Raw genomic sequence first — 26,629 nt, 5'->3', positions numbered from 1 at the left:
TAATAAGCTTCCTCCTGCAGTTCTAGGTTTGAGTCTGTTTATTTTCATCTGATTACGGTGTGAATCTGAGAAAGTCAGTTAAGCACAATGCTTTCAGATTGCCACTGAAAAGCGGTAGCACTTGTGCCGAATGGATTTACCACTTTAACAAAATAAACACACTCCCTTTCTAAGCCTCCCTTTTGTCCACTAGAAGCACAATGTGCATTCAGCAGCTCTCTGGCACCTAGAGACAAGAGGAACAGATTCTGTAGCTGCTCCACCATTAACACTACAGCACTTTCACAACCTCATCTTCCAAAAAAAATTCCATAAGTTTCCTCTCACCTTCACCCTTCATGTTGAGTAGACTGGTGCATTTGTCTCTCTCCATACCACAGTGCATTCCTTAGATATCAACAGCTGGTCTTTAGCATACTTAGACTTCTGGCTATCCTCTATCATTTCAAAGTTTAATTGATTTTTTCTTCATTCTTCTGCACAGCTAAAGAATTATGCAATATTAACCATCACTATCAGCCTTTCCTTTACCTGCCCCAACTCCCCCTTTTTACCTTCCCCATGTAACCCCCAGCTTTGTTCATAGGTTGGTACTAGGCTATCGGCCCTAGGGCCTATACAAGCTTAGCCATAACAATTCCCTAGCCATTTCTTCCCACAATATTTACTTCCCTGGACCCCTGTCTAGCAAGGCGACTGATATGATCCCAGAGGTGAATTTGCTATCTCCCATCCAATCGTCAAGGTTCCTTTTGAAGACGGCCAAAGAGGCGCTCTGCTTGACATGTATGAGCAGTCTATTCCAGAGTCTGGGGAGTCTCTGGGTCAGGAACCTATCTCCCCAGCATGTTTTGTTCATTGTGATGACAAGGTTTAGATGCCTGGAGCGTGTGGCTCTGAGGGACTGGGATTTCTTTAAATGCAGCATGTCCAACAGCTCTGGGTTTGACATGGCCTTGTATGTTAGGCAGAGATTGCCTCTGAGTAGACGATATGCGAGTATAGCTGGTGTTTTTTTAGATGGTCAGCATAGGGCATCTGCCTTAGGCCTGTGATTCTTTTAGTGAGGTATTTCTGCAGCCTTTCCAGCTGTTGCAGATGTCTTGTGAGGTACATACCAAACGGGGTGCTGTACTCTATAATGGGTCTAATGAGGGATGAGTACAGTGGGATAATTACCTCCTTTTTCTGGATGAAAAGCCCTTAGTGATGAGGTGTGCCACAGAGAAGGATTTCCTGACTGTTGTGGTGATGTTGTTATCGAAGGTGAGACCACAGTCCATCTGTGTCCCTAAATGTCTTATCACACTTTCGGTGTTTAGTGTACTGTAATTCACGGGTACATGTTTTTTCCCAAAGGGGATAACTATGCATTTCTTGGCATTGAGCTTGAGCCCATGGCTCTGGCACCAAGCATCTGTTTCTGTAAGGCCCTTTTGTAGAATATACACATAATTTGGGGATTCAATAATGGCTCCCAGTTTGCAGTCATCTGCGAACTTTGTTAGCCAGAGTCCCTTAGTGTTGGCCTGTACTTCAGAGAAGTAGATGCCAAACAAGAGCGGTCCCAGGACTGAACCCTGAGGTACTCCAATTTTCACTTGTCTGGACTTGGATTTGGAGTCGGCTACTTTTACAGTGTGGGTTCTGTCAGTAAGCCAGTTGGCAACCCATCGAGTGACATAGGGATTAATGCCCAGCTTAGTAGGTTTATCTATGATTCCAGAGTGGGGGGTGGTGTCAAAGGCCTTGGCGAGGTCCAGATAGGCTGTGTGGACCCTTTTACCCTCGTCCACAGCTCTGGAGACTGATTCGAAGAAGTTAATCAGGTTCAGCAAACAAGATCAGCCCTTCACAAACCCAAACTGGGTGGGGTCCAGTGTTTGAAGGTTGCCAATGTTTTTGTTTATAAGTTTCATGTTCTTGCAGATCAGGCTCGTCAGACTGATGGGGCGGTAGTTGCCCGGATCCAATTTGGATCCCCCCCTTGTTGAGTGGGATAACTTTAGCTGTGCGCCACTCAGTGGGCACGAAGCCCGAGGTGAAGTTATGACTAAACATGACACTTAGGTTAGCTGCCAGTTCATTTTGTAGTTCATGTAGTACACAGCCTGGGATGTCGCCTGGTCCCATGGATGCTGTATTTTTAGCTTTGGAGAGCGCAGTTTTTACCTGTGTGGTCATTACTACCAGAATTTGGCAATCTTTTGCTATTGAGATGGGCCCTTTAGGGGGTGAGAGGGGGATGAAGTTGGCACTGAATCGATCTGCCAGGATATTGGCAATATCCTTGGGATCAGTATATTTAATGCCATTCTGTTGTAGCTCAGAGCAGATCTGAGCATTTCCATTTAGATTCTTGACATAGCTATAGAATGTCTTGTGGATGTCTTTGGAATATTTGGCAATTTTATTTTCGTAACTAGCTTTGGATGATTTTATGAGGGATCTCAGCTTCTTACTGAGGCTGGTAAGGGAGTTTTTTGCATCTGGGATTTTCCTCTTTTCTGCAACAGTTTCTTCCTTTTGTTGTAAAGTTTGTTTATGGCAGGGGACCACCAGATTTGTCTTCCTTTTTTTGGAGGAGAGCATCTTGGTTCAATTTGGGATGGCACGATTCATGCAAAAGTGGATGTGCCTTAGTGTAGTTTTCAGCAGTCGAACTTTCAGTTCCATTCTGCATGGGTGTCATGAAGTTTGTCACTTCTGACTTGTGTAGCATGAAGTTGGCTTTGGAGAAGTGTTTTACAGAGGTTTCCTTACTGGGAGGTGGGGGGAGGGATGTGGATGTCAAGGGTGATTAACTTATGGTCAGACCTGACCAATGAGAGGGTGACCATAGGTGTGGAGCATCGATTTCCCATGTTGGTAATGACCAGGTCTAGGTTATTGGAGGCCCTGGTGGGACTATGGATTAGTTGATCCAGGGCATTGGAAATTTATGAATTCCAAGAACCGTTGGGAAAAGGTGTTGGTACACGAGTAGTTTTCCCAGTTAATGGCAGGGTAGTTGAAATCACCCAGTATTAGGGCGTTTGGTTGTATCTTAACATTTTCCAGCACGTTTAGAAAGGTGTAGTGAGAATCAGCTGCAAAGATGAGGACGAAAGCTGGAGGAGTGTTGATCTACATTAGCAGGAAGTATATGACCTGATGACCTGTATCTTATCGTACCTATATGACCTGATGACCTGCATCGTACCTATATGACCTGATGACCTGTATCGTATCATACCTATATGACCTGAGGATCTGCATCGTATCATACCTATATGACCTGTATCGTACCTATATGACCTGATGACCTGCATCGTATCGTACCTACATGACCTGATGACCTGCATCGTATCGTACCTATATGACCTGATGACCTGCATCGTATCGTACCTATATGACCTGTATCGTATCGTACCTATATGACCTGATGACCTGCATCGTATCGTACCTGCAGTTTAGTTACACAAGACGATGCCCTGCAGTATATCCATGTGCAAATCACCACAGATAAAGTCCCATACTGTATCATAACAAGCTATATGTCACTTCTTATATCATATGAATCCCATAGTTTGTACCTAGACCTTCTGGTAGACACTCACCATCAAACCAAATACCCTATTATTCACAGGAGAGTTTAATTATCCCACTACACAGACTAGAAAACATACACTCCCTCAAACTCACAGGCACAATGACTCCTGGACTTTATTAACAAAAATACCCTTGATCAGATAGTGTGCACACCCTCCAGAGGTTCAGACATACTAGTACTCACCAATATGGGTGAACACTACACTCTCCCCACTGTCATGTCCTCACTGGTGAGGTCAGGCCAAAAGTTGTTTCTTTTGAAATAAAATTTAACATGGTAACCCCAGCAAACCATGTAACCATCAGGAGCTATTCCAAAGCAAACTATGTCCTATTATGCAACAGTCTGACAAAATTTAATGCCCCTCCTAACCCAGAGTTCACAGCAAACCTATGCCGAATTGTTCACAGAGCCCCCTGTATAACCATGTAAAAGGCTATATACAGGTCACTGTACCTACTAGAAGTCTAAAGCAAATTATAAAACACATACTGATGGACTTCTAATCTTACTAGGGTATAAAACAAAAGGAAAAAAAGTTATGGCTAAAATCAGAAACAGCAATTCCCATAATAAGAGCTCCCTAATTAAAACTAGACAAGAAACTAAGCACTAATCAGATCCAAAAAGGCAAATTATGAGGTCAATATAGCCTCATAGGCTAAAGAGGACCAAAATGCCTTCTACAGCTACGTCAGAAACCTCAAAGGCAAGGCAGCATACACGAGTGTGCTAAACTGGTGGTCAATGGTGCCACCCTCACTGAGCAAAGCAACACAGCAAATCTCAAAAAAACCACAAAAAGGAGAAAATGTACAAACGACAAGGTTATAGGCCCAAGGAAATTATTTATTAAACACTTCTCTAAAGCTTTGGCATAAAGCCTTCAAGGAGTAAAAGGTAAACACACCCCAAGTCTGGCCCCCATGTCTCTGACAGACAGAGTTACTACTTTATCCAGGCTAGCATGCCCCCCCCCCCCACATAATCTCTAGAAACTTCCTAACATATCCTCTCAATAAACACCAGTAATGCATAGGGACATAACTGGATTGGGTTGCATGGCTAGGTTTATAAAGGCCCTGGTGGTCGTTAGTCTATATACCTATGACCTAAGATACACTGCTTACCAATGACTAATAGCTCTCTGGGTGGACAGCACCGTAAAGCAGTATCTTCTTCACTAATTCCTTCTTACTCTGTACATGTCTGTACTCTGGTTCATGTTCATTCCAGCAGCAGTGGTCACATTTCTCTCCTTCCCAAATACCCTCAATCTGTCCTGCCCTATTCAGTTAATGTGAAGGACAGAGCTGCAGAGATGTACTTTTAACATCTTCATCACCTTCTTCCTCTTCCTACCAATCTTCACATTAACCAGCACAGAAAGCATTTCAGTTCACGTGCAAATGATCCTCAGAGAAAGCACATCTGGTTCCTCCCAGGTTATCTTCTATCCACAACAAGCCTGTCTCCTTTGGCACAGTGTGTACAATCCTAGGAGGTTGTACCTGAAGAAAATCTTTTACTCTTTGCATAGATTTTGCTTCGTCTTCCATCTTCTTAAACACCTTTTCTGCTTTTTCTCTAAACAAGCAGTCCTTATCCAATGGTGCATCAAGTAATTTAGATCTGACATGATCAGGGAGAGGTTGTTCCTTCAACCATGCATGTCTCCTAATGACAGATCCTGACACTGCTGCCCTGCTTGAGGCTTCTAGGGGATCATATCCACAGTGTAATGAGTGTTTGGCCACTTGATAAGTAGAGTGCAGTAAATCTGCTAGCTCATTCGAATTGGCAGTCAGGAAAGGTAGAAATCTTTTGTTTTAATAGTTCCAAAGTGTGTTGTTGATATTTTAACATGTGGAACTGACAGTTGAGTGCTCTGACAGCTAAGGTTGCAGAGGTGTATACTTTTTATCCCATCTGTCTGGAGTCCCTGTCAGAAGGAATAGGATTCTTTGCAGAACTAGCCTTAGCTCCTTTAGGTCCCTGTGTAATAACCTCTGGGTCTGCAGCAGGATTTCTGTACAGGTATTTGTGAGGGTCCGGTACTCTGTAGTACCCGTCAGGTTTTCTGGGAGCAGGAGGGAGGGCATCAAGGGCTAAGCTGGATTCACGGAAGACATTATTAACCACCTCTAAGATAAGAGGGATGGCCAAGGGTCTGTGCTGGGGCAGGTCTAGAAACTCTCTTAGCCTTTTCTTAGACTGAGGGAAGTCCTGAGATTCCTAGTGGAAATGTTCCCTGACGGTGTGAAGGGTTTCCCCAAAGGAAAGATCTTCTGGTGGGGAAACAGAAGGAATGGATTCCTCTGCATCTGAATCCTCATAAGCACTAAGAGGTTGTTGCTCCTCTTCAAAATCTGAATAATCAGACTCGTCAGAATCCTGTTCTGTCAGTATTTCAGGGGAAGGATCTCTTCTCCTTTTAGAAAGTGTGGCCTGACTACCCCTGATAAAGGTGAAAAGATCCTCTGTCATTTTAAGCATTTGAGCTTGGGGTGGTGGAGGAGGGGTAAAATGCTAGCTGGAGGTAATTTTCTTAGGAGTGGCCTGCCTCTAATCCTAAGAGTATCCATCAGTCTGAGAGAAACGGTAGTCAGAGGAAAAGACGTCAGTTTTGGTCTAGATTCGGTAGTGCAAAAGACCTCCTTGGAAGCCGGTGCCTGCCTCGTGGCTCCAGACGCAACTGAAACAGACAACCAAAGGCTTGGAAGATGAAGAAGATTTCTGCAGCATACCGGACTCTGAAAGGGTCTTAGTAGAGGCCTGTGAAGGTATCAAATTGAGCATCAGGGGCTGTGAAGGCACCTCACTGAATTCCAGAGAACTGATGATCTGCTTAGAGCAGTGGAGTTGTCGGAAGGCTTGGACTTGTGTGGTCTGTCTCTATCTTTAACCTTATGTTTTTTCAGAAAGTCAATAGATTGTTGGCTGATGGATATCATTTCGGAAAACAAAGACAGAAGATGAAAAGACCTGGCTACAAAAAGAGTTCTATGACGAATGGTTCTTGCATTAAAGAGGGCACAGAACCGGCAATGGGAATTCATGGTCTGGGCTTAAACAAGTGACACAGTAAGAATGGGTGGTATTTGCTTTCCACAGGCGGGACAATTGTTAACTTTTTTGGACATCGGTTAGTGCAAGAAAAAGGACCCCCAACGGGGTACTTAGCTTTAGATGTTTTCTGCTATAATTCAAACTCTGGTAGCGACCAACCAGCACACTTGCGAACTGCTTCTGCTACTGGCTCCACGGCAAGAAAGACTGATGTAATGACATCGGCCGTCTTCCTTTATAGCACTGACGTCAGCCAGGAAGCAACAGCAGCTTATGCAGAAAAAGCACTGACATTGTGTTCGGGCTGGCTGAGGGCTACCACAGCAGGGATAACCCACGGGTGATGCCTACAACAGTGAAACGTGAAGAAAATCTACTTTGCCTTTTCCCCCTCATTTATTTTTGCCTCCCAACTTCTGCAGGGGACACCTGCTATATTCCCCTATCATCCCATTTGTTTCCTTCTCTCACTCCCTTCAGTGTAGAAAGGTCAGGGGTCTAGTCTAATCCTGCTTTGATCCTACAGTGTGTTTTCTTCTACAGACAGAATGATTGCAGAAGGATGACAAGCCCGCCTTAAGGAGGACAACAGCTGGGAGGCAGGTATATATGCAGCAAGGGGGTGGATTTTTGGGATAATCAGGGACAAGAAAGTCCTAATGGAGCAGGATAAGTGCAGAGTCAAGGACATCACAGTGCACAACATCAGCCTCCTCAGACCTAACCCAACTATTGAATGAATGGTAGCCTGCCTGCAGACAAGAAAACATGCCTCACCCACAAATAGAAATCCAGCCCCTCCCCCTTCATGAAGGGTCAGCTGATAATGTCACTCAAATTCAGTGGTTGGCTTACACCACAGAGCCTAGCACTACATCTCTCTTTTAACAACAAAAGCTTGTTTTGATACCCCATCCCAGTCTTGGAAGGCATCCATGGATTTCGGTAATTCTGCTTTCCTCTATTTTCCTCCAAAGCCTTTCACAGTGGTCAAAATTCCTTGCTACATTCTCTTCTTGGAGTAATTCTCCCCTAATTTACAGCCAGTTCCCAGCCTTAATATAGGCTCTGGTTAAGCAAGTTATTTTTAATGGTTCTGAACATCTCACCTAGTTTACAAAGCACTCTATGGCTTCCTTGCAGACATACACGATCTTTAGTCTTTCCTTCCAATGTTGTTTATGGAATTCACTGTTGTAAGACTGTATCTCCAGACCCTGTCAGCTGTTTCTCCTCTGTATCACTGACAGATTCATATAAAAAGGAGATTAGTTCTACAAAACACTTTGTTTAAATAGTTAAGGTGGGCTGGTTTTGAAACCCTTTTTAGCCATGACTCAGGCCTTATGCAGACTAATAAAGAATCATATTTCATAATCAACTCTGGCAGTAATACAAATTTAAACACCATAATTTTGTGACTTAAGCTGAAAGAGTTTGGAGTTTGGCATATACTTCAGAGAGTAAATGATTAAAATTGCAAATTATACAGACTTTAGTTGTATGAGTTCCAGACTGCACAGAATCTGAAGGTCTAGTTAACTCTCATCTCTGCACGTCTGTGTTCACATAGCAGGCTTAATGTTCTTTGAGTTTTTGGAAAAAAAAACCTGAGGACGTTTTGTTCATTTCAGGCACCTGGTGAAAGAACACATCATCAGGCTGGAGCAGTTTTGAAGAATGATTCCTCTCTAGAGTAAGGAAGGCCTTACAAGAATAAGGACCCAATTCTTTCTAAGATCTTAGGATGTAAACGTTTAATTGTTAATCTACTGGTTATTTACAAGGAGTACTCCACAGTGGTCAAGGAGGACACAAGAAAGGTAGCTATCTACTGCCCAGTATTCCAGCTGGTCTTGCAAAGTAACAGTATGTGGTATTCCTAGGCACGTCCTAGAAACATAAAGTGACAAAGCACATTTATGGTTTGAGAAGAGTTGGAAGACATTATCAGTAAAGTATCCTAAAATCAATACATTCAAGGATTAGCATTCAAAGATTTTCCGGTATTAAGTTTAATGTAGTCAGTAAAAGTATAACAGCCTTTGAGTAGGTTTAGAACACATTCAGCAGTGCATTTTTACCTGGTAGTTGAAGGAAACGGATTAATCAAAGCAAATGTCTGCACACTTCTTCACAGGAACATCTGAAAAGAGTTATTATGTGGGTCTAATACTTACTTGTACAAGGGTGAGCATTGTTTAGTTAATAAGGAATTCCAAAAGTCATCATAGCAAACTTCATATGATTGGACAGCCTGTAAGTATAAAGTTGCTGCCACAAACTAGGGAAATCGCATATGTTCTTCTGTGATGAGGAAACTGCCTTGTCTGATATGACAAGTCATCAGCATATATAACTTGATTCTTACTAGGTCAAACTTAAGATCATTTATTAAAATAAAAGAATACTAGCTCCAGTACTGAACCATTTGGAATGCCAGCTTTGTAAATGTCAGGTTCAAAGAAGAACTACAGCTTATATGCAAAGTACTATGGCAATTGTGGAAGCATTATACTATCTCAACACAAATCTACTTTTTGGGGGTTCGAAAATGTAGTCCCAGTAGGAGGACCTTGGTGTCAACCGTGCAGCTGGAAGTCTGGAGAACTTTCTCATTCATGGACTGCCATTCCTTGCTGCAAGATCTGCTGGCCTCGTGGCCAAGACAGGGAAAACAATGGCTAAGAAAGTACAGTTTTGTACCTACCATAAATGTAGATGTTCGAGTGCTAATACAGCTGCAGTCATAACAGATGGGTTCTCCTGCCATCAGGCGGGTCCTCGGTCGGCCGAATTCCAAAGTCTAGGTCCGGCGTCGGTTGTCGTCGCTTCTTCCCTGACGTCAGTGCGACAGGGGTATAAAGGAACCAGCCGACGCCATTTTCTTCAGTTTTTCTTGCCCCAGATGTCAGGTGCCCCAGAAGGAAGGCAATACATAAATTTGTGTAATCACGCAGTGCAATATAATCAAAATACAGTAGTTGCAAGCAAATACATCATAAATGAATACCCCAATCAGGTTGTATGAGGATGTGTTAGCCTATAGGCCTGTCCCAAGAGGGGAAGGAGGGAGGGAAACCTGGACTGCAGCTGTATTAGCACTCGAACATCTACATTTATGGTAGGTACAAAACTGTACTATGTTCATCGTGCATACAGCTGCAGTCATAACAGATGGGTAGAATCCCAAAGCTAAGAAAGGGGTGGTAGGCACTAGGTGGAATTAGGAGGAGCCAAAATGCCCTGCAAGACTGCAGTGGCAAAGCCTGCTCTAGATTTTGAGTATAATGGTAGGTTGTAGTGCTTGGACAAGGTATGCACAGAACTCCAAGTGGCTGCTTCCAAAATATCCTTGGTAGGAACTCCTCTGAGGAATGCTATAGAGGTGGCTGTGGCCCTGGTGGAATGAGTCCTAATGCCTGTAGGAACAGTTTTGCCATGAAAGGAATAGCAAAAGCGTATGCAGTGGGCTATCCATTTTGAGATTGTCTGTTTGGAAATTGTCTTCCCTTGAGCTCCTACCGCATAGGCCACAAAGAGCTGTTCTGATTTTCTGAAAGGCTTTGTTCTGTCCAAATAATAACGCAGTTATCTGTGGATGTCCAAGGAATGTAGTAATCTCTCCCCTTTGTTTTGAGGATTAGGATAAAAAGTAGGTAAATGTATGGCCTGATTTAAAGCTACCCTGGATACCACTTTAGGCATAAAGGATGGGTTGGTTCGTAAGGAAACTGTCCTGATGGAAGATGATAAAAGGTTGGACGGCCATGACAGCCTGTAGTTCTGAAACTCTACGAGCTGAGGTGATAGCCAGAAGGAAAGCTGTTTTCCAGGACAAATATTGCAAATCTGATGAGGCAGCTGCCTTAAAGGGAGGCAAGGTCAGTTTTTCCAGCATGAAATTAAGATCCCAAGCAGGTATTGGTTGTTTTCTTAGAGGCCTTAAATTCTTAGCCCCTTTGAGGAACTGCCTTAGGAGAGGGTGAGAGAATAAAGGTGGATCAGTGTTGTATTCTGCAGAAATGGCTGATGCATGGATTTTGATGGAGGAGAAAGAAAGTCCACTGCTTAGCAGTTCAGCCAAATACTGTAGTATTTGAGGTAAATTCAGTTTTCCAGGATCCTGGCCCTTTTTCTCATTCCAGACACAAAAACGTTTCCATTTTGCAGAGTAAGCTTTTCTAGTTGATGGCCTTCTGGCCTCCAAAATGACATCCTGCACCTCCTTGGAGAGTAGGGCCTGTTGTGATGCTAAGGAATCTTCCATGCGGCTAGATTGAGTGTTTTTAGTTGGCTGTGAAGAGTTTTGAAACTGTGCTGAGTTAGAAGAAGAGGCATTAGAGGCAGGGTCCATGGTGGGGAATGCGTCAGGCTCCTCATGAGTGGGTACCAGTGTTGCCTTGGCCAGTCCAGAGCAATGAGGATCATCTTTGGTCTGTCTGCTTTGGTCTTTAATAGAACTTTGGGCAGCAGAGGAAGAGGAGGGAAAGCATAAACTGTCATTGATGTCCAACTGAAGGAAAGAGCGTCCACTCTCCAGGCCTTTGGATGGAAGATCCTTGAGCAGAATTTTGACAATTGATGATTCTTGTGGGAGGCAAAGAGATCTATGTCTGGCCTTCCCCATTCTTGTATTATTTCTGTAAAAACTTTTGGATGCAATTTCCATTCGTGTGGATCTGTCATATTCCTGCTTAGGTTGTCTGCCAGCGTGTTTTCCTTGCCTGGCAAGTACTGTGCTTGTAGTTCCATCTGTAAGTCCATGGCCATGTTCCAAAGTGACATGGCCAGTCTGCATAGGGGATAAGAATGTGTTCCTCCCTGTTTGTTTATGTACCACATAACTGTGGTGTTGTCCGTTCTTATCAATAGTTGACCTGGTTGTAGAAGGTCCTTGAAAGCTATAATAGCATTTATTACTGCTAGCATTTCTTTTTGATTGATGTGAAGGTGCTTTTCTTTTTGGGACCATTTGCCCTGAATGCACCGGTCTGTCATGTGCGCCCCCCAGGCGTAGTCCGAGGCGTCTGTTGTGATGACTTGATTTGCTTGAGGCTTGCTGAATGGAAGGCCTGTGTTTGCTTGACATGCTTGAGCCCACCACAGAAATTCCTTTTGCAGACATGGAATTAGTGGTATTATTGTTTCCAAACTGTGGCTGTGTTGAGACCATATGTATTTCAGGTACCATTGTAGTTTTCTCATATGCAGCTTTGCACATGGGATTAGTAAGATGCAAGATGCCATGAATCCCAGAGCCTGCAGGATTTTCCTTGCAGTCAGCCTGGTGCAATTTGCCAGTGTTCTGAAGTATTGAATTAGTTGCCCCTGCTTCTCTGGCGTGAGGTAGGCCATCTGGATGTTTGTGTCCAAATTGGCACCCAGGAAAATTATCTTCCGAGAGGGTATTAGCCTTGATTTCTCTTTGTTGACTGTGTATCCCAGAGAGTTTAATAACATTATTACATAAGCCAGATGTTTCAGAAGAATGTGCTTGCTGTCCGCTTGGATCAGGCAGTCGTCCAAATAAGGGTATATTTGTATCCCTTGAAGTCTGCAGTAGGCAATTACTGATGTCAGGCATTTCGTGAATACTCTGGGCAGTAGATAAGCCAAAGGGCAATGCAGAGAATTGATAATGGGTTGAACCTGCAAGAAATCTGAGGTACCTTCTGCAATTTTGTCTGATTGGGACATGCAGGTATGCCTCCTTGAGGTCCAATGTTACCAGCCAAGACTCCTTGCCCAGCATGGGAAGAAGTTGCTGTAGAGTGAGCATCTTGAATTTTGGTACGAGTAGAAATGTGTTTAGGATGGATAGATCCAAAATAGGTCTCCAATCTTTTCCCTTCCTTGGCACCAGAAATAGCCTGGAATAAAAACCTTGACCTTGTTCGTGTGTAGGTACCCCTTGAATAGCTTTCATGTTTATGAGATCTGAAATTTGCCTTTGTGCCTCTGCCCTTTGATTGTGTGGCAGGTTTGGCATGCCTCTCATTTTTGGAAGGGTATGAAAATGGAATTTGTAGCCTCTGTTTATAATGTCCAGGATCCATTTGTCCTTTGTGACAACATGCCAATTTTTTGAAAATAATGCCAGCTTTCCTCCTAAGGGGGCTGCCATTTGAGACCTGGTTGGCATTCAAAGGGGAAAGTCATTGGGTTTGCTTTCTGAAAGATTGCGAGTTGTCCTCACCACCTCTTTGTGTAGGAGCTTGCCATTGTTTGCCTCTATACGATCCTTGTGATTGTCCTCTGCCCCTCGGGCGCCTGTATCTGTCTCTTTGGGGTCTGTCTGTGGCTGGAAAGGACCAGTTTTTGGAAGGCCAATTTCTACTAAAACGTGAGGGTTGAACCTGCAGAAATTCTTTCACAGTTTGCATTGATTTAGCCTTTTCCTCCATTTTCCGTAATACTTCCTCAGCATTAGCACCAAATAGTACATCCTTTTGAAGAGGGGCGTCTAGTAATTTAGCTTTGACATGATCAGGCAAGGCTTGTTCCTTGAGCCAGGCATGCCTACATATGACTGAGCCTGTAACAGCAGCTCTACATGAGGCCTCTAGAGCATCAAAACCACATTGTAAGGTATGCTTACCCACTTGTTCTGCACTATGCATCAAATCCTGCAACTCCTTCAAGTCTGGTTGTTCAGGTTGTGACATTTTATTTTTCAATTGTGATAACAAAAACTGTTGGTATTTTAGCATATGAAACTGACAGTTTAAGGCCCTCATGGATAAGGTAGCCGAGGTATATACCTTTTTCCCCACCTTTCTAAGGATCTGGAATCTCTCTCGGAAGGCAATGGATTTTTGGCAATGGAGGCCTTAACTCCCTTGGGCCCCTGTGAGATGGTTTCTAGGTCAGCAGCATGGCTTTTGTATAGAAATTGGTGTGAGTCAGGAACCCTGTAGTACCGGTCAGGCTTAACTGGAGCTGGAGGTAGAGAGTCCGGGTTAAGGCAGGCCTCCGAGTAAACATCATCTAGGATGTCCAAGACAGGAGGTATAGCCAGAGGCCTGTGCTGGGGTAACAAAAGAAATTCCCTGAGCCTTTTCTTGGAAACTGAATAATCCTGGCCTTCCCAGTGGAAGTGTTCCCTTAAGGTATGCAAAGTTTCCCCAAATGAGTAATCCTCAGGGGGGGATACAGAAGGAATAGACTCCTCCGCATCAGAGTCTTCAAAAGGGGAGTAAGACTGTTCCTGATCATCAGAGTGTTCTGAAATAATGGAGCCCTGATCAGAGGAGGGGGAATCTTCCTCCACTCTGGGCCTTTTGTCAGGAGGGGGCTGAGAACCTCTGATTAGAGTAATTAAATCCTCAGCCATTTTAAGCATCTGTTTCTTAGGCATGGGGCCTGGAGATGGGCCCTGTGTAGCTGGTCTCTTAGAGTGCATGGTTGCTTTAGACTTGGTGAAAGCCTTGATGGAGAAAGAAGAGTAAGGTCTGAAGACACCTTGAGTGGAGGTGGACCTGTCCACATTCTGTGTTTCAACGCCAAGAGTGGCTTCGGTATCTGTAGTCGGGGTGTGGGCCGAGGAGCCTGCGACCTTGGGCACAGGAGACACCGGCAAAGATGTGTCGTCGGTAATCAGGGGCTGAGTAGGCGCCTCGCTGAGAACCGGACCACGTGTAGTAGGCTTTGGCGTGGTGTCGGTAGAGGCCGCGGACCTCGAGTGTCGGCCCTTGTCTTTGCGTTTTTTAGACAAAACCGGAGTCGGAGTATCCGATGACATAGTATAGTTAAATGCTTTCCCAAAATAATGCTGGGCGAACTCCGCCCGACGCTTAATAGTGCGTTTGTTGAATGTAGCACAAAAGCGACAGACCGAGACGTCATGGTCTGGGCCTAAACAAGGAATACAGAGGGAATGGAAATCCTTATGCGGTATTTGCTTCCCACAAGAAATACAATTATTAACTTTGTCTGACATCGGTCTGAGGCAAGAAAAGTTTCCCCAACGGGGTACTTAGCTTTTAAGAAGACTTCGGTTTCCAAATTTTCGTAATCTCAGGAGCTGGCCGACCGGCACTTGCGAACTGCTTCTGCTTTGGGCACCGCGCGGCAAGAAAGACTGAAGAAAATGGCATCGGCTGGTTCCTTTATACCCCTGTCGCACTGACGTCAGGGAAGAAGCGACGACAACCGACGCCGGACCTAGACTTTGGAATTCGGCCGACCGAGGACCCGCCTGACAGCAGGAGAACCCATCTGTTATGACTGCAGCTGTATGCACGATGAACATGTAATGGATGGCTTAAGAGTTTGCAAGCTACAGTGAAACAAGTGCCCAAAGAAATCTCAGCTGCCATAAACATATTGAGGACAATAAAACAACTGCAAAACTCAAAAACAAAATGATCAGTGAGATTAAGTTAAACTTTCCCAAACTAGTTGAGACTGCGGCATCAGTATGGAAGCAGAACAAAAGACGGACGAAACAGCTGGACAATGCCAAGAAGAAATAGGATGCCTACAAGTAGGATAATCAAGCTCTGCAATTCCAGCGCGGAGTGAAACCGGTTTCCTTTCTTAGAGATATGAAGGAAGGACAGTCTTAGCTAGAAATACTGCAGCAACTTGGATACAAGGATCTCAGCAAAGGACAAGTATCAGAAAATCTTAGCCTAATAACTTGGTATCCATAGTTATACACAAGAACTGCAAAAAGGAACTCAAGTGTAATAAATGCAAAATAAAGTTACCCAAAAAAGAACATAATGAAGCAGTTTCACTTTTATGAAATCTGGCCACTAGGACAAAGATTGCCCAGCACCCAAACAGGGTTGTTATGAAAACAATAGTGACTGGCACTCAAATGTAAAATTCTGGGGTTTTGCTTTAAGTTAGAGACTGCAGTATCTTAGGAATTTCTCTTTTCATTGAGACAGTGTGAACTGAGTTAGGGGGTGCACTGTGGTTTGCCTTCCCCAACCTACAAATAAATAAATAAATAAAATAAGTAATAAATGCATTGAAGTCCACAGTGGTTCACAGTTGAGCAATTCTAACCAGATTTGATCACAGTTATATGACTAGATCACAAAAGTGTCAAGAGTTTCATTTGGGGAACCCATACAGGCACTAGGAGAACTAGTACACTTTCTCTGTAATCAGCCACATAAATACTAGACAATATATCAGACTGAATTGACAGCACTGGTAGCCATCTATGTAAAGACATTAATATAGCGAACAACAGTAAACACAATAGAAAACAATCCTCAGGTGTACGCTACTCTACTGAAAAGATGAAAAAAACTCTAGTAAGGCTGTAAACCTAACATGTCAGAGTAATAAAATGCTTTCTTGGTGTATCCTACAACTTTTACTTTTTGCCTTTTGCAGTTACTGGTTAATATTTATTTTTTGTAGTTGCTATATTAGTGTAGTAAATGAAGGGCAGTAATGCAGGACTCTGGAACACTCCCAGGGCAAAAATGTCAAGTTATTACAGCAGACCATGTAACTTAAAAATGATGTTAGCACCAGTAAGACATGGAAGATGTGCAGTTATGGGAATGAATTTCAAATCACCACCATCATCATCATCCACCTCCTTCTCTCATTTTTTTCTACATGTGGTCAGGGTGTCCTATCAGCTGTTGTCAACTCTTTCCATTCAATTCTCCGTCCTTCTCTAAAAGTCATGCCCACCTACACAATCCATTCATCTTCTGGCTGGATGCCCTCCTTTCTTCTTGCTTTTTTCCTCGGTCTCCCAGATCATCTTCACCAAAGTATCGAGATATAGAACATATTCTCCAAATCAGCCCCAGCAGAAGTTTCAATATTGTTAAGTGAGAAGATGGGAGGCAACTGGGAACATAGGTATAGGGTAAATGTAAACACAACTGGGGGAAAAGCTCCAACTGCACTGGCTAAGGACGACAGTCACAGGCCAAGTCCACTCCATGCTGAGGCATAAGATGACACAAAGGAAACAGATGCATATCTAGTACACAAAGTGATTGTTAAAGAAGCTGCAGCAATGAAAGACTCCCTAGTCTTGCTTTATAGAAAGCTTTAAAGTAAATAGTGGTTAACTATGGGATTGGAGATTGGCATAATTGTGAAGGTATTTACCTCATAGACACAAGGCATAGTGTTTGATTCTCACACCTCTGGGATGGGAAATTTGGTTAGGCTTAAAATGGCTCACAAGGGCAGATAGCCTAGAACTAGAACATATACACACACATGAATAAATATTAAATATTTACTTATTCACAAGGATTCCAGTTCAGCTCTTGAACTGACTTTCTCCAAATCCTTGGTAGGTAGCACGTGCAGTAAAGAGAACCACGACCCTAGGACAGACGAGCAAAACACAAGTAACCTTAGTGACTCAATCACATTATCCTGGTCAGCCCCACCAACATGCAGGCTCTGGCACAGGTTGCCATGATTGCAGTCAGAGCTGCTCCAGTAAGTGATTCCCTTTCTGGAGCACAGAACTGAAATCAAAACAGAAATGAAGACTTCCAAAGATGACTCTACAATACAGATTCAAAATAATTCATTTTTCAGGTATTTCCCAGGCTACTCCTGCCAGACACCTTGGTACAAAAAGATGCAATCACCAACTCCCACCATAATGAAGTCAAGGGTGATACAATGAATCAAGCAGAAGTTAACAGCTGTACAAGATTTGAGTTAAGAAGGATTCTAGTCATACGATGGGGAAAGCATGGCTCTGGATATTTTGAAACCATTTTTTCTCTACCTTTCCTATAGACAGCAACACTGCATTTGGACCTATGGTCTGCATACCAACATGCAGTAGGCAGTTTTAATTATGCCAAGTGATTCTGTAAATATTTGTCATCTGCAAAGTAGATCAAAGTAGGCAAACAAGCAATGTTATTGCACACAAACTGAGAAAGTTTTAATACTGATATTAGGATACAGGATTTCTGAAGTGCTGCTTACCTGCATCTGTGTATTTTTCACACCAGGCTTCAGTCTGGTAAAGAGCATACACATTCCCTTACTTACTAGCTAACGTACAAGCAGCAGCAAAGACTGCTGGTTTCCTAACACTCTCACTTTACCCACAGCCTCATCCTGAAACGACAGAGCTGGCAGAGAGATTGGATCAAAATATACTGGAGTATGTTCTGAGAAATGCTCATGGCTTTAATGGCATTTCACAATTACGCACTGCATATGGAGCAGAGACTACGTATGATATAAATCGCATATGGAGCAGAGAATAGGTCGGGTATAAATAGCATATGGAGCAGGGAATAGGTCGGGTATAAATCGCATATGGAGCAGAGAACAGGTCGGGTATAAATCACATATGGAGCAGAGAACAGGTCAGGTATAAATCTCATATGGAGCAGAGAATAGGTCGGGTATAACAACAACAAAAAAATCCTCCAGCCATGACTATGATGCTGCACTATGATGCACAAATCTGCTCTGAAACAATTGGAGAAAATATCCAATTAACAAAAGCGAACAATCATTGTTCTCAACGTATCACAAAAATAAAAAATAAAGACAGCACGGATATCCAAAAAAAGCATTTTAATCAGACATACATTAAACAGTAAGCACTTTCATCACCTGTAGTGACCAGAGTCTGAAGAAGTCACTACAGGTAATGAAAGCAATTACTGTTTAATGTATGTGTGATTGAAATGCTTTATTGGGATATCTGTGCAGTCTTCAAAATATCCAATTAGTTTTGACGGGGTCAGGAGTGGCTCCTGTCATCTCAGATTGCAGTGGCGCACCAATGTCAGCAGATGGTCTGCTCCACAGGGAGGTAAACCGTTTTTGAAACAAAACACATTTTATTTACTTTGCCTTTCTTTACCGGATTTTGTCTGACTGGGTTTAGTGATGGTCTGGGGAGAAAAGCTCCAACATATAAGCATTTTTAAACACATATTCAATATAACAATCAGAGATGCATTTGCTGATTAGATTACATTCGTATGAAAGCAGAGGCAGCTACTACAGTATAAAAGATAGTTATGCATTAGTAGATGTTGAGCACTGAGCATCTGAAGAGATATACAAGTGGGTTTGTTTGATAATGGATCATGTGAAAAGTGTTTAAAAATTCAACAAGAATGAAGTCAGGAAGGCAACTAGACAGGTCAGAAAATATTGATATTGCAGTTAAGAAGTGGGGTCTAAAGCATGTTCACAGACAATTACATATACGGCTATAATGCGGTTTATATTAGACGTATAGAGATGAATGACCAGAGTCACAGAACTATGTATGTAGTAAAACTACTCAGGTGAAGACTGGTTGTGGGGCATAGGATGCTGAACGAAGAGAAATGGTTTGCTGATATGTCACGCTGGAGAGAACAGCGGCATTGATCCTGTCACGCTGGAGAGAACAGCGGCATTGATCCTGGAGATGTACAGGAGCAGAGCAACTGATCTGACAAGTGAAGTTTGCATTCTGAATGTTGCAGTGTGGCAACGTTTGATAGAAAATGTCATGCAAGACAGGATAAAACATACAAAATACAGAAAGAAGAAAACTTAAAAAAATTATGTGTAGCACTTTTAGCCACCTTGTGTTTAGACAAGTGCATCTAAAACGTCACTGATGTAACTATCTTACATTTTGAAAATCTTTTTAAAATACTGATAACTTACACTTTCATACATGTTTTAAGCTAGACTGAATTAATCGTTTTGAAATATACATTTTGTTCTTATATGTGAAATGTTTAGGAAATAAAAATAAACAAGTAAAATTACTACAGTATAAGACGGCACAGGGAGTAGGGCCTGTCACCTTACATCAACAGGTTCTCCAGGTTGGCCTTAGGCAGAGATAACATTTAAGTGTAGTCTGTACGTCCTCCTATTTGTGTGGGTTCTCTCTGCGTGCTCCAATTTCCTCCACTATCCCAAAGATTTGTGATAGGTGGACTGATGACTCTAAATTATCTGGAGATGAGAGTCTCTCGCAATGAAGAAAGGCCTAAAGCCCATTTCCATTCACTATTTAAATAAATCAAGTAAACTTTGTGGATGGTGGTGGTTGCTCATGACATTGTTATGACAGTCATGTGACTAAATGAGTCATGTGACTTAGCAATATTACCTGTATAACTATTATAACTCGTACAAAGTCACTTCTGAGCATGAGCTGCTGTGCTATCATACATAGAGATGGTAACTACAAGGCAGCGATTGAGAAGACAGATTCATAGAGAAAGACGTATAAAGATTAAAAAGTATGTAGAAATCACTAAGGACAGTGTTAACACTCATGTATCTATAGACATTTCTGTAAAGATGCATATTAAGGACAGATGCATAGAAAAGCAAGAATTTAGGGTTTCTATTTAAGTCACACTGACACTCAGTCTTGGATTTTAAGAACCTAAGAATTTAATTTTTTCACTCACAATGTGCCTTTGGCACAGTTGGAGAGCATCTGACTAAGCCAACATCAGCTTATGACTGACGAAAGACTGGGACTGCAGAGGACTAGCCAGGGTGGGAAACGAGTAAGACGATGAAGGCCAGCTCAACTTTTTCAAAGAATAAGTGAATCCCACTAATCACTTAGCAACCTCTAGGAATGACAGAATTAGGAAACATTTGTCACAAGGGCAAACTGATGACACTGCACATGCTCTGAGTAAACAAACATGAAGTATAAGCACCTGCCCCCCCCCCCGTTGTGTCTGCTGCTTATGAGAATGAATGTTGTACGTACAGTGGCACTCCGCTCCTCCACCTACAATGTGACAGTTATTTAGGTCACTTATTACTACTCATAATGGTTTCAGAAGAAAGACGGACAGCAGCAGCTGAAGAACAAAAAGCATAATGGAAAATGAAGTGGGGTGCCGCAGTGATGCAGTGGTCAGTGTTGTCCTCTCACAGCAAGAGGTTCTCCCATTCCATTCTCAGCTGTGGGGTGCCGCAGTGATGCAGTGGTCAGCGTTGTCATCTCACAGCAAGAGGTTCTCCCATTCCATTCTCAGCTGTGGGGTGATGCAGTGGTCAGCATTGTCATCTCACAGCAAGAGGTTCTGCCATTCCATTCTCAGCTGTGGGGTGCCGCAGTGATGCAGTGGTCAGCGTTGTCGTCTCACAGCAAGAGGTTCTCCCATTCCATTCTCAGCTGTGGGGTGCTGCAGTGATGCAGAGGTCAGCATTGTCATCTCACAGCAAGAGGTTCTCCCATTCCATTCTCAGCTGTGGGGTGCCGCAGTGATGCAGTGGTCAGCGTTGTCATCTCACAGCAAGAGGTTCTCCCATTCCACTCTCAGCTGTGGGGTGCCGCAGTGATGCAGTGGTCAGCGTTGTCGTTTCACAGCAAGAGGTTCTCCCATTCCATTCTCAGCTTTGGGGTGCCGCAGTGATGCAGTGGTCAGCGTTGTCGTCTCACAGCAAGAGGTTCTCCCATTCCATTCTCAGCTGTGGGGTGCCGCAGTGATGCAGTGGTCAGCGTTGTCGTCTCACAGCAAGAGGTTCTCCCATTCCATTCTCGGCTGTGGGGTGCCACAGTGATGCAGTGGTCAGTGTTGTCGTCTCACAGCAAGAGTTTCTCCCATTCCATTCTCGTCTGGAGTGCCTTCTGTGTGGAGGCTTCATGTCCTCCCTGCATTTGTGTGGGTTTCCTCCCACATTCCAAAGACATGCGTTCTGGAGCGCTTCTCCCCAGGCATCAGGTGAAAATGGGCTCTGCCCCAGTCAGGCTTTCCCAGTAAACAAATGCTAATAAATGCAATCACCTTCCCACTACTGCTACAGTAAGGATGCCTTTGCAGCTCCAAGTCATCCCAAATACTTTTTAGGTCAGAGAATACTTGGTTTTGGGGTGTCCACCACAGTCAGCTGACTGGTTAACCTCTGCTTTATCACATGACTTGCTCTTCTTTTCCCCCAGCTACTAACACTGCATCAAGTGCAGGGACGGACTCTCCTCACTCGGTTACATGGGGCTTCTGGAACAACAGGATGTAAAACCAGGCTGAAATAAGGATTGGACCATCAGTAGTTAGAGGTTAATTGGCACCTGACTATTAAAAAAAAATGAATCGAATGCAGCCACTTTTCTGATGGAAAAGAGAAGAAAAGCAGCAAGCTGAAGTAGAGATATCATCAGTGGGTACTGTACAGAAAATCACTAACAAGCTGAAGCAGAGATAATATCAGTGGGTACTGTACAGAAAATCACTAACAAGCTGAAGCAGAGATAATATCAGTGGGTACTGTACAGAAAATCACTAACAAGCTGAAGCAGAGATAATATCAGTGGGTACTGTATAGAAAATCACTAACAAGCAAATGCGAAAGACAAGCTAACAATAGCAGCTTGCAAATATGCACAATGCGATGCACCCAAGACTTTCCATGACAAAGAACATTTTCACTGCAACCTCTATAGAAACTGCAATCATGTAGAAGAGAAATGCGTTCTTTGCAGTGACCTTGTTGATTTATGGGTGAGCTGAGGTGACTAAAGATGCAAAACCCAAGAACTGAGTTGCAGACTTAGAAGAAAGTCAATATCTGTAAGAAAACAGAAAAGATAGCTTGCCAAAGTCTTAAGACAGCACTGATGGCTATCACAAGGACAGCTAGCATAGCCATATGATTAACTCGCCACAGCAGTAGATATTTAACTACACAGATCACTATTGTCATATGTAGTCTATGAGAGATTGCATAGAAGCACTGACCACTATGATGAATGCCAGCAGATCTTCACAGTACAGGTTAAACACAGTCATCAGCAATTACTGCCATTTCTTAATGTAATGTAGACGTTTCTAAAGTCCCTCACTGGAACACCACAAAACACACCGCAGGAGCTCTGCTACACCAACTTGAAGAGTGAGAGGAAAGGTCATATGCTCTTCACTCAGAGTGATGCGTACAACTGAGCGACTTCTTCACAAAATGCTACCTAGAGACTTCTTTATGGGATCCCGCTTCCTGGTGGTAGAAGTTCCACATCTGGACGATTTCAAGGAACTCTTCTTAACGTCTGTGCAGAAATCAGCATGGTCATGTCCAAACAGGCACAACCACGGAATAAGAGCAGGGAACAGTGTGAGAATGGACATGGAATGTAAAACTGAAAATCCCAAATTATCACAGCCTATTAATTAACGGAATTTCTGCAAAAACACTACGATAATAAATTAAACATGTCTGACCCATTTCATGGACTGCAGTTTCTTCAGAGTAACTTGACACTAAAAGGGAAAACTGTAGTTTACCATTTTGATCACCTTACCCTTGCTTCGTTCTCCTTCCTTAATGCAAACTGCAGTTCCTCTTTCACATTATCCAGTTCCCTGTGCAACTCGGATGCTTTCTCTGCAGCTTCTGTAAAAAAAAAAAAAAAAAAAAAAAAAAAAAGTCAATCCATTTCAAGTTTACAAAGCACCAATGAATCCCTCACTAACAAAAAAGTGAATTTTCAAAGAAATTTTAATTTTCATAAAGTAAACGTTTTAATGTGACAAGTAAACATCATGCTTCTAGTGCTGAAGCCTCGGTTCTCTTCATAAACTTCCCTGTGGTGATTTGCAAAATAGTGAAACTGGTCTCATGCAATGTAACATGCTAAACATCAAGCATCATTTTACAAGTACCTTGCACAGTGCAAGTTGGGCACACTGGTGCGGGGATAGGGGTCTTTGCCTGCACCACCGACCAGCTAAGCCTGATTAGAGGCCTAGGTAATCAATGATCAGCCAAAGCACTTCTTCCTGGGGAGTACAAAGTGGGTTATGTCCCATAATTGCATCATGTCACTCACCCTTCACCCTCAGTATAGGAAAGAGATCTAGAGGGAAACATTCCCTGAATGAGTGAGTGAATGACATAACCTGGTTATGTCCATGTCTTGGGCATATGACAGGACATATAACCATGAAATGTACAAAACAAATGAGCATTCCATATCATACAGGGTCATGCAACAATTGCATGATTCCTACCACAATTTGTAAAATACATTTACTATAAATACATTTATTTCAATTGCATTTGAAAAAAGTAAGTAAGGTAAGTTGTATTAACCATCGGGACCCATTTTCAGACACAGCCTTTCTACAAATGGTAAAACGAGTTCTGAAATGTACAATGATACTGCAAGACTTTGTAGTACATTACCACAAACCATAATACACAAACAAATATAAACAAAATGAGCTGACACCATACTAGCAATAAATGTTACCAGATAAACGTGCTGCAACCAGAAAGCCAAAGTATGACTATAGATAACAAATAGGAAACAAAATATCAAACGTGAATAACAATTAAACAAAAAATAAAAACAAACCTCAAAATTATGCACAGGTATAATAAAATTCTCTCAAAAGGGATGCTAAAAGTAGAAAAATAAGGTTGAGTCTTTTCAACAGCCATACGCAATGCCAAATGTACGTGGTAAGAGGAACTGTACAAAAGGAACTCTGATGCCGACAGATAGAAACTGTTTTCAACTGTAGGTGGGCTTAAGAAATATTAAAGAATTGTTTTCTCTTGGCAATATGAGCAGTAATATCCATGTAGTGATACAATTAACTGCAAAATTTCAGAAACAAAAAAAAATGTTTTTCAGACTACAATGTTGTTGTTTGTCTTTTCGTCTTTTCCCGGTTACGGATCGCCACAGCAGCTAATGACTGGCAGTAGATTTTTATGGTGCCGAGTTGCCAGCCCGACGCCCAACCTTCAGCGAAGGCACGCCTATTTACGCATGTCTTTCGGAGACTACAATAATGTGCTAAATTTCACAAACAAAAAACAATTTGTTTCATGGATTCTCATCATTTCATGTTGTTAACCATGTGAATTCTTAAGTTAAAAACTCTTTACAGTTAAAAACATAATACTAACATGAAACACATTCTTAAATCAGCTAATCAAAGCAATACATACTTTGGAAGAAAACAGAATCATCCAAAATAGAAGATACAGAACATGACCAGTGAATTCAGAGTGCATACAGGGGCCAAGATCACATTTTAGAACTTATTAATGTCTTATCCATGAATTACAAAATTCTAAAGAATAAATATGGCTTTCGCAGTATAAACCCAATCAGCATTTCTTTGGGGAAAGGGTATAAGGAAGCTGGTCTGCCAGGGAAAAATGAATGGATTATCTGCAGGAAGGGTTCTGGGAAGTAACAAGCATAAAAGGCAACCAAACAATGGCAAAAGAGTAATGCTTGTTTAGTTCATACATGCTCCATTTTCTAACCTCATCAGCAAAAATTCAAGCACAAGGGGGACTCAAGAGCTTGAAAAATTAACAGGACTACCCCCCTAGGCTTCAGGAGAAAGATGCAAAGACATGATGTAAGCTCCCCACCTATCAATCTGCCTAAGGACAGCAGCATTGTCATAGCAAGCAGTGAAACAGAGAAGCCTATCTCCAGATTCTAAAACAGAGACCTACCATCCTAAGGAGTGGAAGCAGGAATCTGAGATGGAGAGTGCAAAAGGAATTATAAAGTACAGCTGTGTAACTACTAACCATAAATGCAGATGCGAGTGCCTTCACCATTGCAGTAATAACTACTGGGATTTCCTGCCTTTGGAAGCCCAAGGCCATCTCAAATGCAAGAGATGTGTTTAACACCAGGCCAAGCAGACACCCTCCAATTCAATGTCATGGTACAAGGAGTCATCCAGCAAGTGCCATTTCCCTCCAGTCTATACTGCCCCCTGACGGGAGTCCCACTCTCTGCTGGGTAGCCATTAGTATGACCTGTCCAGAATTGTCCCCAACGCAAGAAGGGGGTGGTAAGCAAAACAGATATAACTAGGTTTGGGATAAGAGTCCTAACAGAAAGAGGGAAGACACAGACCCCAACCCAAGAAGGATGCTAGGTGGGAGGGAATAGGTACTGCAATACTTAAACATCTACATTTATGGTAAGTAGTTACACAACTGTGCTATATTCATTATGTTTCACTGTTGCATTGATTATTCTTGGGAAGACTCCGTGATCTAGAGAGAGGTGGGTGGGTGGCTGGACAGACAGAGGGGCAGGGGAAATGAGTCCCTCAGAATTGCTAAGGCAAACTCTGCCCTGACCGTTGAGGTAGAAGCCAGGTTACAGTGTCTTGAAATGGTGAGGACAAGGTGCAATATGGTTACCTCCAGGATGCATTGAAATGGCATTCCCCTAAAGAAATCAGAAGTAACCGACGTACCCCTAGAGGAGTGTGTTCTGATGTTATCTGGCACTTGCTCCTCATGATGCTTGTATCAAAAGGCAATGCAATTAGAAATCCACTTAGATATAGTCTTTTTGTTAACAGGTGTTCTTCCTTGTTCTTTGCAAATGCTACAACTGACCACATTTTCCATGGCCATTTGTTTTGTGCAAGTAGAATCCAGGTCATTTATGGAGAGGCAAATTAATTTAGACAGATCTTATAGGTTCATAGGTTCATACTAGGCTATCTGCCCTAGGGCATTTATAAGCCTAGCCAGAGTGTGTTTGGCTTTCGCCACCCATTTTAAATTAATTTTGCTATGCCCTTTTTCGAGGTTAGTATACTGTGCCTCTGTCTAACAGTGACAAAGAAGTGATACCTGGGGTAAACCTACGATCTCCCATCCACTCATCAAGATTCCTCTTGAAGAGAGTCAATGACGGACTCTGCCTAACCTGGACTGGTATTTTATTCCAGAGTGAAGGGAGCCTCTGGGTTATGAATCTGTCCCTCCAGCATGTCCTATTTATTTCAGTGCTGAGGTTCAAGTCTCTCGAGTGGGTAACTCGATGGAATTTGGATTTTCTGAGGTGCAGCATGTCCATTAATTCCGGGTTGGACATGGCTTTATACGTCAGGCACAGATCGCCTCTGAGCAGGCGGTATGCCACTGAATAGAGCTGGAGTTTCTTTAACCGGGCAGCATATGGCATCTGTTTGAGCCCTTTGATCCTCTTGGTGAGGTACTTTTGGGGTCTTTCCAGTTGCTGCA

General features: G+C 42.8%; 1 protein-coding gene across 7 annotated transcripts in view; it reads right to left on the bottom strand.

Moving 5' to 3' along the window:
- Positions 1–26,629, bottom strand: part of LOC122813133 (phosphodiesterase 4D interacting protein) — a 1,898,306-nt gene that overhangs the window by 709,280 nt on the left and 1,162,397 nt on the right. For all 7 annotated transcript variants that reach the window (XM_044085281.1, XM_044085280.1, XM_044085276.1 and 4 more), the window contains one exon: positions 22,911–23,002. In XM_044085281.1, coding sequence (XP_043941216.1) covers positions 22,911–23,002 — 92 coding nt within the window. The remainder of the gene's footprint in view (positions 1–22,910; positions 23,003–26,629) is intronic.

This window comes from Protopterus annectens, chromosome 10.part0 (genome assembly GCF_019279795.1).
Source record: "Protopterus annectens isolate FY-2018-M chromosome 10.part0, PAN1.0, whole genome shotgun sequence".
NCBI lineage: Eukaryota > Metazoa > Chordata > Ceratodontiformes > Protopteridae > Protopterus > Protopterus annectens.
This window is presented reverse-complemented; position numbering and strand designations above follow the sequence as displayed.